Consider the following 15,833-nt stretch of genomic DNA (forward strand, 5'->3'; position numbering starts at 1 on the left):
GTACAAACAGTATTGTTTGTACAGTGTGTGAAACGGGTTCATTGTCCACTTCTCAGAGGTCATGTTTGTTTTCATACATAGATGCTAGTGGAGCTTAGCCAAACAAGGTTGGCTCCGGCATGAACTGTCTACCAACCCTGTTTCTTGTTTGGAAATGACCCAAGGTCAATCTGATTCAGTCATGGGAAGACTTAAAACTGACAGTGGATCACAAACCCACATGACTAGAATTTATCACATTTGTATGAAACTGTGTTCCAGTATCTGTTTTTTTTGCCACCTGTCTATCTTCCATCTCCTCCACAAATATCTGTTTTCCACCTGATGTTAGCAGACAGTTACGAAACGGTTAGGAGACAAGAGCTAGCAGGGCGGGTCTGTGTTTTTCATGGTGCTAAGAAACGGGGACCTCTGTTGACAATGTGAGAGTTTATTTTTTTTACCTCTCCGCCTCCTAGATATTCCTTTTCCTCCTGCTCTCTCTTCATATAAGCATTCACTCTGAGTTAGGGACATATGCAAAGTGTTTTCACACAGAAACTGCACCAGAGCTTTTGCTACATGTGATTACAGGGATAAATTGTCTCTGTTTAACACTTTATTCCACAGATTCTTCCACTGTTTCTTCCCTTTGGCATTACAGTCTCTCCTTTCTCTGGATTTTCTTCATCGTAGCTTCAGCATTGAAGATCTAAACGTTTTGGAATTCTTTCTTAAAAAGCTCAAACTGAGTAACATTTAACAATGCAGATGACAGCGGCTTGGATCACGCTCACTTGTCTGTGTGGCATAGTTTTTTGCAGACAAAACTCTTTACAGGACATGGATGCATACTTGGAAACCTCTACTGAGTCACATGAATTAGAAACTGCAACCGTTCAACAAACAGAAGTTGATCGAGGAGTGACCTTACTAGATACATATGCTTCAAGTCGGACCCTCCCTGCAGGTACGTTTATTTTTTATTCTTTCAAAAGCTGCCTATTTATGTCTGCATTGTCTGACATAAGAGTTTTAAAAACTAAAATAGCTTGACATTATTTAGCGTACAAGACTTTAATTTTCTTTTTGTGCTTTGGTTTATGACTGGTGAAGAGGAGAATGGGATTGAGCATCTCCAGATGGAGGCAGAGCAGCAGAGGAACCATCAAGGAGCTGATTTTAGGAATCTGGAGGCCAGACAAAGAAGAGGTGTCTGGTGGATGAGGAAGCACGCAAACGCAGTGGAAGCTACTGCCTATAGAATAGTATGACACCTACCATTGACACATTAATGTATATCTTCCATGTGGGCAGTTTATTTAAAAATATTTCACCTGTGTTCTCTGTTGAATCATGTGAGTGACTTCAGGCTGTTAATCGCAGGCAGGGCTGGGGGATCCTCTGACGGGCTGGAAGAAGCGTGGGAAAGGAGAGATGGAGAGCGGCACCCTCATGACTGAACTGAAGGAGCTTCATGATGAAAAGCGACGACTTATGGATCAAGAGATTGCAGGAGAGGAGGAGGAAGAAGAAGAAGAAGATGATGACGATGATGACGATGATGATGATGATGATGATGACGATGATGACGATGATGACGATGACGATGAAGAAGAGGAAGAGGAGGTTTGATTTGTTTCTAAGGGTGCTGTTTTGCTTTTTATCTTTGAATAATCCATGAAAGTACTTTTGTGCTGTAATTTATTTTTCAATATTCTGCATCAGGAAGAGGAGGAAGAGGAGGAAGAAGAGGAAGAGGAGGAAGAGGAGGAAGAGGAGGAGGAGGAAGAAGAAGAGGCAACTGAGATCCCCAGCAATCAAACAGAAACATACTCCAGCTTTACAGAGTCTCCTCTTAGAGAGTGTCAGACTGCTGACAGAGAAATCAGCTGTAGGGGCGTCGGCATGACTCACCTGCCAGTCATCAACAACCTGCTGGCCACAAACCTGGACATGGCAGGTGTGTGTGTGTGTGTGTGTGTGTGTGTGTGTGTGTGTGTGTGTGTGTGTGTGTGTGTGTGTGTCTGTATGTGTATATTTGTTTGTGTCTTTGCAGGATGGTACAGAATTAAAGCAGACTCTCTAAAAAGTAAAAGAGCTGTGATATTGATTACATATAAAATGGTTTATTATTAAATCATATTATTCATTAAGGTGTCCAGTGGCTTTAATGAGAACTGTGATGTCATTAACCCAGAAAAAAATCACTTATCCAATCAGTAATACAAACTATTTAAATGTGAAATTAAACAATATTAAATATAAAAGCTCAAATAACAAAGTGGACTTATATTATTAAAATACATCAAAACAAAAGTTTGTGCACAGATTAATCTACATGTGAGAGAGTTGAGGGTGTGAGAGTTCCTACCATCTCTGTCTTATACAACCGCTACAGGTGCCATGCCACATCATATATCTTACCATGTGATTTGTCTTTAAAGAGAACAACATCAGAATCATCACTCCACAAGATTTCTCTGGTGTGCCGAACCTGGACACGCTGGACCTGAGTAAAAACACACTGAATGATGAGTCTTTGAGCAGTAACCCGCTGTCTGTGAGTAACACCTCTCTTAATCACTGTCTTTGCACAGTCTAATACTCATCTGCACGTACACACCTATAAAGTTGTGTTATGTCTAATCATGCTTGGATATACATCTTACTTACTACATTATTTTGCTACTGGGTGATACCTGTTCTTGCTATACAGCAATGTTCTAAAGTGTATTAGTTATAGTGATGTGCTGCATTAGTGTGACGCAGCCAAAACCAGATCCATTCAATATTCTCAAACTGAAAAAAACCTGCAGTGCTAGCAGTCTCAAAACTGCACTTCCAGACTTGAAGCACCGGTCCAGCCTGCTCTACCTACTGCTAAGGGTGTGTTACAACGGGAGCTTTAATCTTGTATTCATACTTAGTGTAATCACATGTCATTAAAAATTGGAGAGGCAGAGCCCAGGTAAAACACCAAGCATGTTCAATTGAAATACTAAGTTCGTTGTTTAAGTTTTTTACATGAAGCTACTTAGGTGGTGTTCAAATCACTCAACACTTTTTCTGATGGCCAAGTGTCGGAAAAAGTTTATTTTATACAAAGATGAGGGAAATAAATCACACACTTGGTTACAAACCCTTTCAGCTAAAATTATATTTATAAAAATAAATATTATATAAGCTATGATTTAAGATTTATTTTCTTATCAGTATCAAATATCCACCAACGGTTAGTCCCTCATTCATTACAATTATTTTAGCCACCGAAGTGTTAAAGGTCATTTATCAATAAAGATATAAAGCAGTAAAGCTCACTGTTTGCTGGTCCTGCAAATGTTATTATTGCAGTCTAGACAAGCAGGTTTTGACTGCAGCTGTTATTATTTATTCACCTTATTATAGGTGGAAAAGGTCAGCATGTGTAGAATTGGTCTGATAATGATGCAGAAAGCTCCCTGTTGTGGAGAATTAGCATTTTGCTAAATGTGAATGAATGAGTTTCTGAGTAACAAGACAATTTAAGACTTAACTTTGCATCTAATTAAAATAAAAAGCAGGCTGTTTCCTGTATCATTACAGTAATAAAAGAGCACTGAACATTGCATTAACTAATCCTCACTAAGAATAACCTCTGGTCTAACCTCTAAATGACCACAGGCCAAGCTCAGATCCTGACCACACCGAGGCAGCCCACCACACTCTGACCAATCATCACACGCTAACATCAGCACACTCTCACAGCATTGGCTCGACAGACCTGTTGAGACACAGCTGCAGCCAATGACATGGAGAATAAAAGCGAATTATTTTTGGAGGAAATCTTTTTTTTCTTCTTGATTTTGCTGCTCACGTAACGGTAATGACAGAGGAGTGATGGACTGGCTTGAGGGATGCTGCAAAAAGATTCAGTCCACTGCTTTTAGTTGACACACATCTACCACAGTGGCTTTCACTGAGGAGCCAGGAGGAGCCAGATGACATATTGAGATTCACAGATTTGGTTTATTTCTGTGAACTCTGTGATTGTGTCCTTCTAGGCGAGCCGGGATAGAAAATTATGGATTTTGAAGAGAAGTATCTATTTTGTTGGTTTTTATCTTTCCAACCCCTTTCTTTGTTGCGTGTCTTGCAGGAGTTGACCTTTCTGAAGAAGCTGAACCTAGATGGCAACCAGCTAACCAGGATCCCAGCGCTGCCACCATCACTGGAGGAGCTCAGAATTAACAACAACCAGCTCAGTACACTCACCCCTCACTGTTTTAAAGGTAGGATTGGGTTTTGTGACTCTTTAAATTGAACAAAAACAGCTGTTATGACAATTGTGTAACTTATTATTCTTCTTTAGGTTTGACAAACCTGTTAAATCTGGAGCTGGAGGAAAATGTACTCCATGAGGGCAGTGTGTCGCCGCTTACTTTCAGGCCCCTACAGAAACTGCTGATCCTCCAGTTGGACAACAACCACTTTCGTTCCCTCCCTCTGGGCCTTCCTCCCTCTCTGCAGGTGCAATGATATCTCTTAGCTGTACATCCTCCCTAAAATACATTAGGATTAGCCAAAGGAGGAACCTGGGATTCAGAATTGTGCTCATGGTAGTCCCTGACACAAGAATTACTGACCCAAATGAGACATCTCTCTCTGTGTGTGTTTTCTCTTGTGCAGGAGCTGGAGATTAATGAAAATAGGATTGAGGAGGTGACACAGGAGGCACTGAGAGGCTGTGTCCATTTGAGAGTGCTGGACATGAATCACAACCTGCTGCATGAGCAAGGCATCGCTACCAAGGCCTGGTCCCGTCTCAAGTACGTCTGGCCATCCTGAGCTTTTTATTTTTAACAATAATGTGCAGCAGTTTCTCCATCAGCCACAAGAGGGTGGACTGGTGTTGTTTTGGATTCAAATCAAAAACTCTCCTTATCATTTTTGATGTCTGAGCGTTTATCCCCAGTTATAGATTTTATGAGTTAAACGATTTAAAAGAACCATCAGAAAAACCTATTCATTAAAAGTTCTAGTTTCAACATGTGTTGAGGCGATACTAATTTCCCCACTCCCTCCCTCTCCACCCTACAATCAAAGATCATCTAGCTATATACAGTATATCATTTAGAAATATAATAGTTTACAAACTGCTACATCAAAGACAAAACAAAACTACAGCAATTGACAATAAGTAGCCTGCAAGACTGATCAAAACAGACAAACAAGCAGCTTCAGTGTTGTTCTCTTATCCTACAATAAAATACAAATTAGACCAAAATTGGTTATAGCCAAGGGGTATCCCAGTCTTTTACATTGGTAAGATTATTAAAGTATATCAGTAAAAAAATCTCTGAAGGTGAATTTAAATTCCTCCAACTAAGATGTAAAAAAGATCATGATCACTACTTCAAAAATGACTAGTTTTCTTCATTTTTTTCTCTTAGATAGCATGGACACACACACACACACACACACACACACACACACACACACACACACACACACACACACACACACACACACACACACACACACACACACACACACACACACACAAAAGTTATGACAGCTGACCTTGTGTAATCGGAAGAGCAGGCGCATGAGGGAGAGATGAGGGCAACTGTGTGTCTGTTTGTGTACGTATGTCTTAATGTGTGTCTATGGTGGTGTGTGTGCCTGTTGTTTAAATATAGTGAATTCCTGTGGGTTTTTCTCTTCGCTCCCTGGGATCCTTGTGAACCACAGTAGGAGCTTCAGGGAAAAGTGAGTGAAAAAAAAAAAGTTAAAGACAGGAACTGGAGAGAAATTAGATTGTGCCGACTGAGTTAAATATGTGAGACAAAAAATGTGAAATTGGGAGAATATATTTAGAGGAAGTTTATCTGAAGAAATAATGAAATCTATAACACAAATGTATACAGTAAAAGACCAAACCTTGTACAAAGAGGGACAGAGAGATGATGTGACTACGCAACACTCTGAGCCTTCGCTTGACTTGTGACGCAAATGTATTTGACATCTGACATTTGACCTCATTAGTGGTTTGAGCAGCGGTCCTCCAATTGGCTCTGCAGGCTTAAGAACTGGTCATTCATTTAAAAGCTTCCCTGAGCATAGACAAGAGAGTAGGGACAAATTTAACTTGACCCGAACTCCACCACAGCATGAGCAGAAACATTAAAGGGCAAAGGTCAGTAGCCAGACCTGAGTGGCATTAAACAATATTCCTCCCTGTGGTTGGATTATATTTCATTATGCACACATATAATGATTAAATCCAGGGAAAAACCTTGTGCAGAATGTATTTATCAGCCCTGCAGAAGTGTGAAGAGAAATATACAGAGAGGGATTGAAACGCATTGAGAAGTTAAGGATAAAATAAACTGCAGTGTGCTGGTTCTGTTCCATGTCACACACCCAGCCAGTGTTATTGTTGCCTCCTGCTGGGGTTCAGGGATTCAACCCCTGCAGCGGAGGTACCCGTGGAGGTTACCTGGGATTTGTTTCAGGCAGGACAGGCTGACTGCCAGCATCTCAGCTCATTATCTGCCTTGTTAACAGATCTCTCCTATGGTCAGCACTGGGTTTGAATGCCTTTATTATTATAGATTATATAAGTGTTCCGATATTCAATTTATGAGATCCCTTTTTTTACACTCAGTTTATTTTAATTAATCCCAGATCTGTTTTTAGTTTTTGTTCATCTGGGTGTGTTTACAAAGGTTTCCAGTGTGTGACCATTGTGCGCACAATTACGAGTACTTTTGCTCCACATTTTTTAAGGATTAGTATTGGATTTGTTTGACTCCATTTGAGCTTTAGTTTCTTGTTACTTTGATTTTACCATTTCACACCAAAGCTATACAATAAAATATATATCAGATTTAAACTGAACCCCCCCCCTGAAAATCGTTGCATTGGTAATGATGAAACTATCATTATTTTAAGAGATAAAAAAAGATGTAATAAGATAAACAAGGGAAATGTGGAGTGGTAGTGCAGCAAGGGACACTGCCACAACAAGAGGCTAGAAAATTGTTAAACAACCCAAATATAGTAAACAGATTCAATATCAAATCCAAATCTTTGCACATATGATATATTATGGCAAATATAATTGATACATATGAATGGATGAAATAGTTGTTCAATTAATTGTAAATCTTCATTCTACTGGGAGATTTTAAGTTTACCTCGATCGACTACAACATCGAAATGTTAATTACATATCATAAAAGGTTATTCATAATTATGAAATCTCGTAATATACATTAAATTAGCTCTTGTGGATGACAGTTCTTTCAGTACTTTTAATACTTTAAGTAAGTTTTACTGATATTAGATCTGTACTCTATGATGCCACCTTTAGGGAAAAACTAGCACATTTTTAAACACACAGTCGCACATTTAAAAACACACAGTCGCACGTTAAAACATTTTAAAAATCCTCTCCTGGCTCGTTATGAACCTGTCAGCTCCAATCACAGTCTCAAATGCCTCCATACCTTCTCTTCATCCAGTCAATCAAAATATGCCAGTCATCACATCCCTGCTGCCAGGTGACAGCCTCACTCTTCACTGACAGAACCAAAGCATGCTTTCAATTACTTCCCCTCATGAAAGCTGTATACAATTTGCTCCAAAAATGTAACGTCATGGGTAAGATGTTTTCAATTGCAGTTTTTATTCACGCTGTCAAAACATTTTATTGGTAAGATTTTCATAATGTCGATTGTGTGCTTGGATTACGTAATACTTTTTGTGTTCTACAGCTCAATATAACAGACTAGTAAATGTGTCATCAGCTTTAGAGTTATCCAGTAAAACCTGACCACAGTATTAATTAAAAAGTGACAGAGAAGTGATGTCTTATCTTATTTTATTTTGAGTTCAAATAAATTGTGGTTTTGGCTGATCAGATAATAACTTTATTAATTATGTTTTTTAGTTGTGTCATTTTGACAGCAAGGACCTTTGTGTATATGCATCCTAGCTGATACCTCAGACCGACTGCATGTAAGCACAGGTTCCGGTCTGTGATCATCACAACAAAGATGCTTGTTGATTATAAACTTGATAAGACTTGGAACGACAGCTATTATATCCTCATACAGTCACAAGTTGGTTTCGTAAAAAGCTTGGACAAATGGAGAAACAATATGCTCACAATCACAAACCACCACTCAAAAAAACACCAACTCTGCAAAAGAATTACATGGATGTCAAGTGAGCTTGATTTAGGTTTTGTATTACTTTTAAGTTGTTCCCTCTTTGGTTAGAAATGTTTCATTTTTGGAATGGCAGAGTTTTCAGTCTGAAAAGTATGTTACACCACATACAGATACTTACATTGGATGGGCAGTCATCATTATGTTCCACTGCAGCAAATTATTCAAGTCATTTTCTGTTTAAATGAATCCATATGTTCTTCAGTCTGCTGGTGTGTACTCCTAGATATCAGCTTACCAGTATGTTCATAATTAGGTGCACACAGAAGCCTGCACTATAATGACTCGATGTAGCTGAAGGCATGTCGGCTATCATCCATCCTTCAATTCTTTAAAGCAGAGCCTTGTTCTCTTTGTCCTGCTTGGCACAGTTACTCTGCCCTGATACATTACCTATCCTAGATAGGTTGCCAAAGTGTGTATCCGGCTTGTGTAGTGCTGGCAGGTTGGACTCAGATGGAACTGTGTATTTTAGTTGTGTACTTGCGCTTCTTTATTGTGCTGGTTTCCATTAGAACCCAATAACCTGAGGAGGAGCAGAGGTCAGCTTGATTACTCCTGACACAAACATTTGGTTATATGTAATTGGTTCGTGCCTCTCTGTAAATGTTTAGGAAGTGAAGTAATGATGTAACCTTGGAGACAGAGATCCCTGTTTGCTAATATATATTAAAGTATTTATTTGCGTATTAGCCTTTTGAAATTGAGACATGTTTCTTTTATAAATATATTCTCGACGCATCGTTGTGTCTGTGAGCATTAGGCTTTTTCTTCAAATTAGTTTGCACGTGCAAGGAAGTGTGTGTGTTAGTGTGTGTGCATACGTAGGTACCAGTGGGTGGTGTGTGTCCCTCTGCTCATTAATACCATGTGGAGCTAAGTAGCAGTAGACTGCTGTTGAGCTTCCTGGCAAGATTTGGAAAACAAATCAGCAGCACACAACTGGTCTGAACTGGTACTGAGAAGCTCATATAGTGATATGTTTTCAGGGTTCAAATATCAAGCAGAAACCACATTTTACAGCAATCCATGACTGACAAAATATGTGTAGGTTAAAAAAAGCCTCCCAGGTGTTCAGTGAGCCTTGGTTTGTGTATTTTGAGTTACATCTGTCACTTTGCTCCCTCTTTGTTTTCTGTAAAACATTTATGGTGGTTTTAAGGTGATTCTTTATTACATCTCTGTTAAGCAGAACATCATGTAAACAGCCTCACGTTTCGTAAGGTCTAATGTTGTTTGACTTATGAGGGCCTTATGCTAACTATGACCTTTCCTGTGATACTGACAAATGAACAGAAGATGCTTAATGTACCAACATTTTGATTGATTTAGGGATTTTAACCCCCTTCCTATTGAAACACGTCATCCATCTCATGGAAATACAATCCCCACAAACACAGCAGTGATTAATGTAACCTGGGAGCTGTGAAGTTCAAGGGAGCCAAGTTAATGCACGGGTCTTTCTGTTAGTCACCTTTACGAGGATCCGAAATGCTGAGGCACCAAATATCAGTCAGACAGATGCCAGTCCAAGCGACTTCCACATCCATTATCCTTCACTCTCTCTCTCTTCTCATTGGTCCCCATTTCATTTCTCTGTGTGGTCATTGACTGGCCAACTCAGGGTGTTCTGTGACCATTGGCTGTTTAGTGTGGTCTATGAATGGCAGAAGAACAGGAAATGAGGTTCCTATCCTGCAGTGAGCCGTGCTGTAAACTCACAACAGCTGTGTTGGATCTTTTCTGCAAAAACGCTGAACCCCTGTGCATCTTCACCTCAGACCCTTGAAATCTCCTCTTTTTTTTAATATAAAGCCTTTCATTCTCTTTCCACCAAACAAACTTTGTCATACCCCTTCTGCGCCTCTCAGCCTCAAATCCCCCCCACAAATTACCACACTCTCTCACATTGTACCCCCAAGAGCCCATTATTTCCCCTCCTGTTGCACCACAGGATTCCCCTGCAGCCTTGCCTCCCACTCTGCAATCCTGACTCCCTTTCCCCCCCCTACAGCTCTATGCAGGAGTCCTGTAACGATACAATGTGGAGTCTGCAGTTAAAAGCCCTGCAATAAGAGTGGAAGTGGGCCTCCATTATCATATCAAGTCTAGAGTCTTGTAAAACATGCTCCTGATGTTAAGCAGGTGTAATGCTACCCATGATCCCAATCTAAGTTAAGCGTGTCGGCGTGTGAAAATGTGTTGCTTAGCTCTAAACACAATGTAAAGCAGAGGTTGATGTGAATGTTGGACATATTTAAATGTTTATCTGTATAGCACCTTTCCTTTATGATATATATCAAAGTGTTTCACAATAACGTCATGGCAATCCATTCACAAATGTCAACCTCATGGTGGCTCTAAAAGAGACTTGTGGATCAACAAGTGTACAGAATACATCGTCAGGGAAACATGAATGAACCAAATGTACTGTCAATCCAAAGATAGAAGGACGTAACTTCTGGTATGTCAACAATGTCAAGATAATCCAGTTGTTGAGATATTTCATTCTAGCCCAAAGAAGTGGACTAAGCAAAAGTCCAACAGACTAACATTATAATTATTATTTATGATCCTTCTGTGTTTATCTCTCAGCACCCTGGAGTCGTTGGACCTGTCTTACAACCAGTTCACCTCTGTCCCGATGAATCTGCCACGCCGTCTCCATAAATTGTCCCTCCAACACAACAACATCAGTCACATCACCGCCTTCACCTTCCGTCACATGCGGTCCACCCTACAGTCCCTCCGTCTATCCCACAATGCCTTGAGCAATGAGGGTATAGAGCGGCTCTCTTTTGTTGGAGCGTTTCGCTCACTTGGTGAGCTCCTGCTGGATAACAACCATCTGAGAGAGATCCCTCGCTGCATTCGCCAGTTCAAGAACCTGCAGTTGCTGAAACTAGACAACAACCAAATCAGGTAGAGTCACACTTTTTATACGTTTGAATAAAAGTCTAATGTGATTTTCACAATGCAGGAGCTCTGCTGGTGCATCTCCATTTGCAAATTACTCTAAGAAGCTTGGCAAAGAAGCAAAGAAAGGTATGGTGGCACTGTCACTGTCTCATAAAAAAGCATTTATATAAACAGACATTTTGACAGTTCTCATCAGCATAAAGATGAAGACAATGATGATTGTTGCCAAGAATATTTCTTTCTTACTGTCTGCGAAATTTACAAGACCCTCTGTCCCCTTTGATCTAACGCAGAAACACAACGGCTGTGCATTTTATTTGGGGATGCTAAAAAAATCACCAAGCGTGGAAACACAGCACAGACTTCAGATGTCGAATGTGAAAATGTAAAGTCTGTATGTTGTGGTTGCAGGCTGGTGAGGAAGTGGGGAGTGTGCCACCCTGGTAATGCTGGCTCCACATTGGCTTCCATCCACTTGGAAAATAATCTTTTGGAGGTGGAGAAGATTCCCCCAAATGCCTTCTCCTGTCTCACGGATGCTCAGGGACTGGTCCTCTATCCACAAAAGGGGCACTCATATCAATAGGCCGCACAGTGGGACAAACTTAGAGGGACAGATACATTCCCAAATACACGTACATGCATAATCATGGCATACAACTACTCAATATTTCTGATATTACAGAATCAATCATGTAGTTTGCATAGTCAGTCAGTGCTATCATGTTATTTTCCCAAAACCTGTCTTTCTCTCTTGCATCTCGGTTTTGATTAGAATAATTACAGTAACATTTTTGTGTGTATTTAAGCAAATATGTAATGTACACAGTAATGAAAATAATCATTATGTAAAAGGATAATATATTGCAGTGGTGTCCGATGACACCTTTGGATTAACCTAGTCTCAGTCTGGGGCTTGCAGGTGGAGCCTTTAGTCAGGTTAAGTAGAAACAATGTGAGTGTGTTTTGATTTCATAGGGACACGGGGGTCCAATCTTGGGTCTACAGCACGGGGGTCACTGGGAGAACGTAAAAATATCTGGTGACACAGTGTGAACCTAAGGGGCCCATTAGGAAAGAAAATATAAACATCACACAGGTTTCCTATCACCAGATGATTTCCAACATAAACATCCACCACCAGCCGCTCAGCAAAAATACATAAAGTCCCTCTGACTGTGAGGGGGGCCTCAGCCGGGGCATCCAAATGTGGAGGAGTGTGTATAGTAATTGGGGGGCAAGTCTGTGTCCATGAGAAGAGTGGGGCTGCACATTATTTGGGTTAGCAGTAGGGAAGACTATAAAAAAAGGTAAGGGCCATGCTAGTTTATCTAAGGGACAGAGTAAACCAAGCTGGTTTTGAGACACAATAAAGCGATTGTTCTTAGAAAGTCTTCAAGCCAATCAGTTAAACATGAGAAGAGCAGCATTTCACATCTAGTTAAGTCCAATAGGATGTGGCTGGAAGACAGAATCAGAGAGCTGGAGCACATCTTTGGGAACTAAAGCCACTAAAGCTCTGGTGTCCTGCCAACCTTGTTGACAAAGTGACTTCCCGGACCACAATGTTCTCTCCTCTGTCTTGGTGTCTATTGCCAACACTGTATCTCTCTTTTCATATTCTGCTGTTTATCCCTTTTCCTCTTGCACAGTAAAGTACAATGCTCCATTCTTCTGTCTCAACATATCTATGATCTCAGCTGCTTGAGTCTTGCGGTGTGAATGAAAGCCATGTCTGTATTCTAGGTACCCTTAACACAGTCTTAGTGAGAACACAATAGAGCCAAAAGAAAAAGACAAACTGTGTTGCACTCTCCGTTATTGTTTTTTCTTGAACATTTTCACATGACATGGCATTAAGATGCCCTTATTTAAAATACAGTGAGCTGTTTTGCAAACATTTTTGTATTTGCAGTATCACCCGCAGATACAAAATATATTTTATGAAGGCTGATGGAATAGCAGCAGTGTCTTTAATTTCTTAATCCACTCGTGCAAAGACACACTTAACAATATGTCACTTAGAGTAAGTGATATAATTAAAATGATAAAATGTTGAGTTGTGTTCAGTGTACAAAGTCGTAATTTACAGGCTGCCATGACTATCTGGCTCCAGGTATAGCTTTCCAACAGACAGCAAGTACGCGGAGACTCTAAATGAAGAACAGAAGGTCCCCTGCAGATGCTAGAGTTACACACTCAGAGGGAGAAAGGGAGGGCAGGACGGAGGGAGAGATAGACAGTTAATAAGAAAGAGAGAAGGAAGCTGGGTTATTAAGAGGCAAACAGCTGACAGTCAACAAGATTATGCATGCACATGCATGGTTTGAATGTGTAATATGAACACACAGAGAAACACTTTTATACTTTTCACTCTCATCATGGGCGTGTAATCACATGTTAGATTTCTGCTTTCAGTCTTGTGCATGTGGTGCAGTCTCCATTCTCCATAATTGTACAGTCATTTAGCAAACAGCACATTACTGTCTAAGAAACTACACATTCACATTTATACTGCAGTCCCAGCACGTACAGGCAGAGCCAATCAAAACTTCATCATTTTTCTTTCCCATCTTTGTAGTCCTGCACAGATGAATGATCCAGCTTTGATCCTAAATCTTTAAACCTCCTCTCCACAGCTATTTCACATGGGGTGTTTTTTCAAATTTGACAAGCTTGCCACTTCAGCACAATCCATCATAGAACGTGTGACACGACTAAACTGTTAAACTGACGTCTCATCACACCCAACAGATGTTTCGAGTCCGGTCAAGCTGAGGCCAGAGCCTGTTTGTTAGACTGTTGACTGTACTGCGGTGTTTTGCTTTTCTTGTCCCATTCTCTGTCTGTTCTACCAGGACACAGCAGCTTCCTCTGTTATTGGAAGATTTCTGGCTGATTAAATCAAAAGTACACACACAGTGAAGCAACACAAAATGTATTTTCCTGACTTAGGTGGGTGTCAGACATGAATAGATAAAGTGAGGAAAGGAGAAAGCTGGAAGGTGAAAGAGTGGGGACAGTCTCTTTGCTAGAACATGAGAGTGGGTTCCAGTGTTAAGGGTCAACTATTTGAGATCAACAAGAATGTGCTTGCTACAGTGCAAGAGAATGAACCGCTCGGCCATCAGCCCTGATGTGCTTATCCTTGATAGCCAGCAACATTAATGACTATGAAGTAACATTCATTGAGCTGTAATATTAAAATACAGAAAACAACACTATGGTCCATATTATTCTTTCTTCTCTCTTACACTCATACTCACTCTGAAGCAGCACCTTACCAAGAGCTCAAGTGGGTGTGCTAGAGACACGTTAGCTGAACACTTGTAGGACAAAAAAGAGTTTAATTTAGATGCCAAGCCCTCCAGCTATAGACCAACACCATAATCAAGTGAACCACAGCGAGAGAGAGAGAGAGAGAGAGAGAGAGAGAGAGAGAGAGAGAGAGAGAGAGAGAGAGAGAGAGAGAGAGAGAGAGAGAGAAATGGAGAGAAAGACTAAATCTACAAAATGTGGGCGAGAGGAAGCAGACTCAGTGAGAGGAGGAATGTTATCTGCAAAGGCCTTTATCAAAACTCTGTCTGCTGCCAACACCCCTGCAGGGCATTGATCTGGTGTGCACGCCTTTTCTGCCACTGTGGATACTGCACTCTTTGAGAGAAACAAAAGCATATGACCGTACAAAGCAACTTGCAGGATTGTCAGTCATCTCTTGTAATCATAGAAATTACGAGGAAAAATATTAGGATCTGATTCTGAAGGTACTGAAGCAGCAGAGCTCAGGTATATCCTGTAGATGACTGCTCAAGTCTGTGTGGCCGACTTTGTGCAGGGTCGGAAAAGTTCCCAGATGGTCAGGCTTGCCAAACTGGCTCTCTCACTCTGGGTGTTGGCAATATGGAGACGAAATCAGAGAGTTAATGAGAAAGAACCCTTTATTCTGCCAAAACCAAATTTTATAGAAAACCGTGAGAAGATGCAAAGATGTTTTATAGTCACAGTCCTACAATTACATTTTCTGTATGATTTTGGAGGATCTAGGTGGTGTCACCATGTTGTCTCTCTCTCTCTGTTATGCAATTTAATAGTGGTTGGTTTAAAAAATATTGACTCAGCAAAAACTAATAATAAAACTTCCAGCAATATGAGCCAGAAAAATCCAGTTTAAGCCTGAACACAAAAGCTAAAAATACCCAGAAAGCGGGACCAGGGATTTCCCTGCAATATCTTTACAGACCAACAATGTAATACAATTAGGGTGTATACATTAAATATAAGATAGAAAAGAAATTGTGAAAGATAGATAGGAAACCTCACAAGCATACATTTCTGTTGCTCTTTACTGGTCCACAATAACGTTGCTCTGCGTCCCCATGGTACCATGTGTTAGCACATGTTTTGCTACAATTACTAAAGGGCTTAATTTACAATGTCTTTCATCTAAATTGCCTTCAAAAGCAATTTGTCTTCAAAAACAATTATACATGGCAGTTACAGACACACACAGTTGAAATACAGTGCACTTTTGGGTCTTATTTCCTTAGTAAACACCACCATGTTATCACTAGGACATGTTTTTCTTTTTGTTATCCAGACTGTTTACAGAAATAACAGGAATCCAAAGGAATCTAACATTGTTGAATGTTATAGTTGTAATAATATTGTATTCACTTGTCATAACTAAAATCCATCACATCATATTATTTTACTGAAATA

General features: G+C 40.2%; 1 protein-coding gene across 1 annotated transcript; it reads left to right on the forward strand.

The window, feature by feature from the left end:
- The first annotated feature begins 822 nt into the window (after positions 1-822).
- On the forward strand, positions 823-11,760 carry si:dkey-32e6.6 (extracellular matrix protein 2). The gene is made up of 10 exons (XM_063893799.1): positions 823-949; positions 1,096-1,247; positions 1,366-1,608; positions 1,708-1,942; positions 2,427-2,542; positions 4,118-4,250; positions 4,331-4,488; positions 4,648-4,787; positions 10,791-11,117; positions 11,526-11,760. The coding sequence occupies exons 1-10, from the start codon at positions 823-825 to the stop codon at positions 11,698-11,700; spliced, it is 1,806 nt and encodes a 601-aa protein (XP_063749869.1). The 3' UTR covers positions 11,701-11,760.
- The last annotated feature ends 4,073 nt before the right edge of the window (positions 11,761-15,833 follow it).

Source organism: Eleginops maclovinus, chromosome 1, assembly GCF_036324505.1.
Source record: "Eleginops maclovinus isolate JMC-PN-2008 ecotype Puerto Natales chromosome 1, JC_Emac_rtc_rv5, whole genome shotgun sequence".
In the NCBI taxonomy this organism is placed as follows: Eukaryota; Metazoa; Chordata; class Actinopteri; order Perciformes; family Eleginopidae; genus Eleginops; species Eleginops maclovinus.

Coding starts and splice junctions, on each gene's coding strand:
- si:dkey-32e6.6 (XM_063893799.1), top strand. CDS start 823: ATGGATGCATACTTGGAAACCTCTACTGAGTCACATGAATTAGAAACT. Junction 1,248..1,365: donor AAGCTACTGCCTATAGAATA/GTATGACACCTA, acceptor TGTTAATCGCAG/GCAGGGCTGGGGGATCCTCT. Junction 4,251..4,330: donor CACCCCTCACTGTTTTAAAG/GTAGGATTGGGT, acceptor ATTCTTCTTTAG/GTTTGACAAACCTGTTAAAT.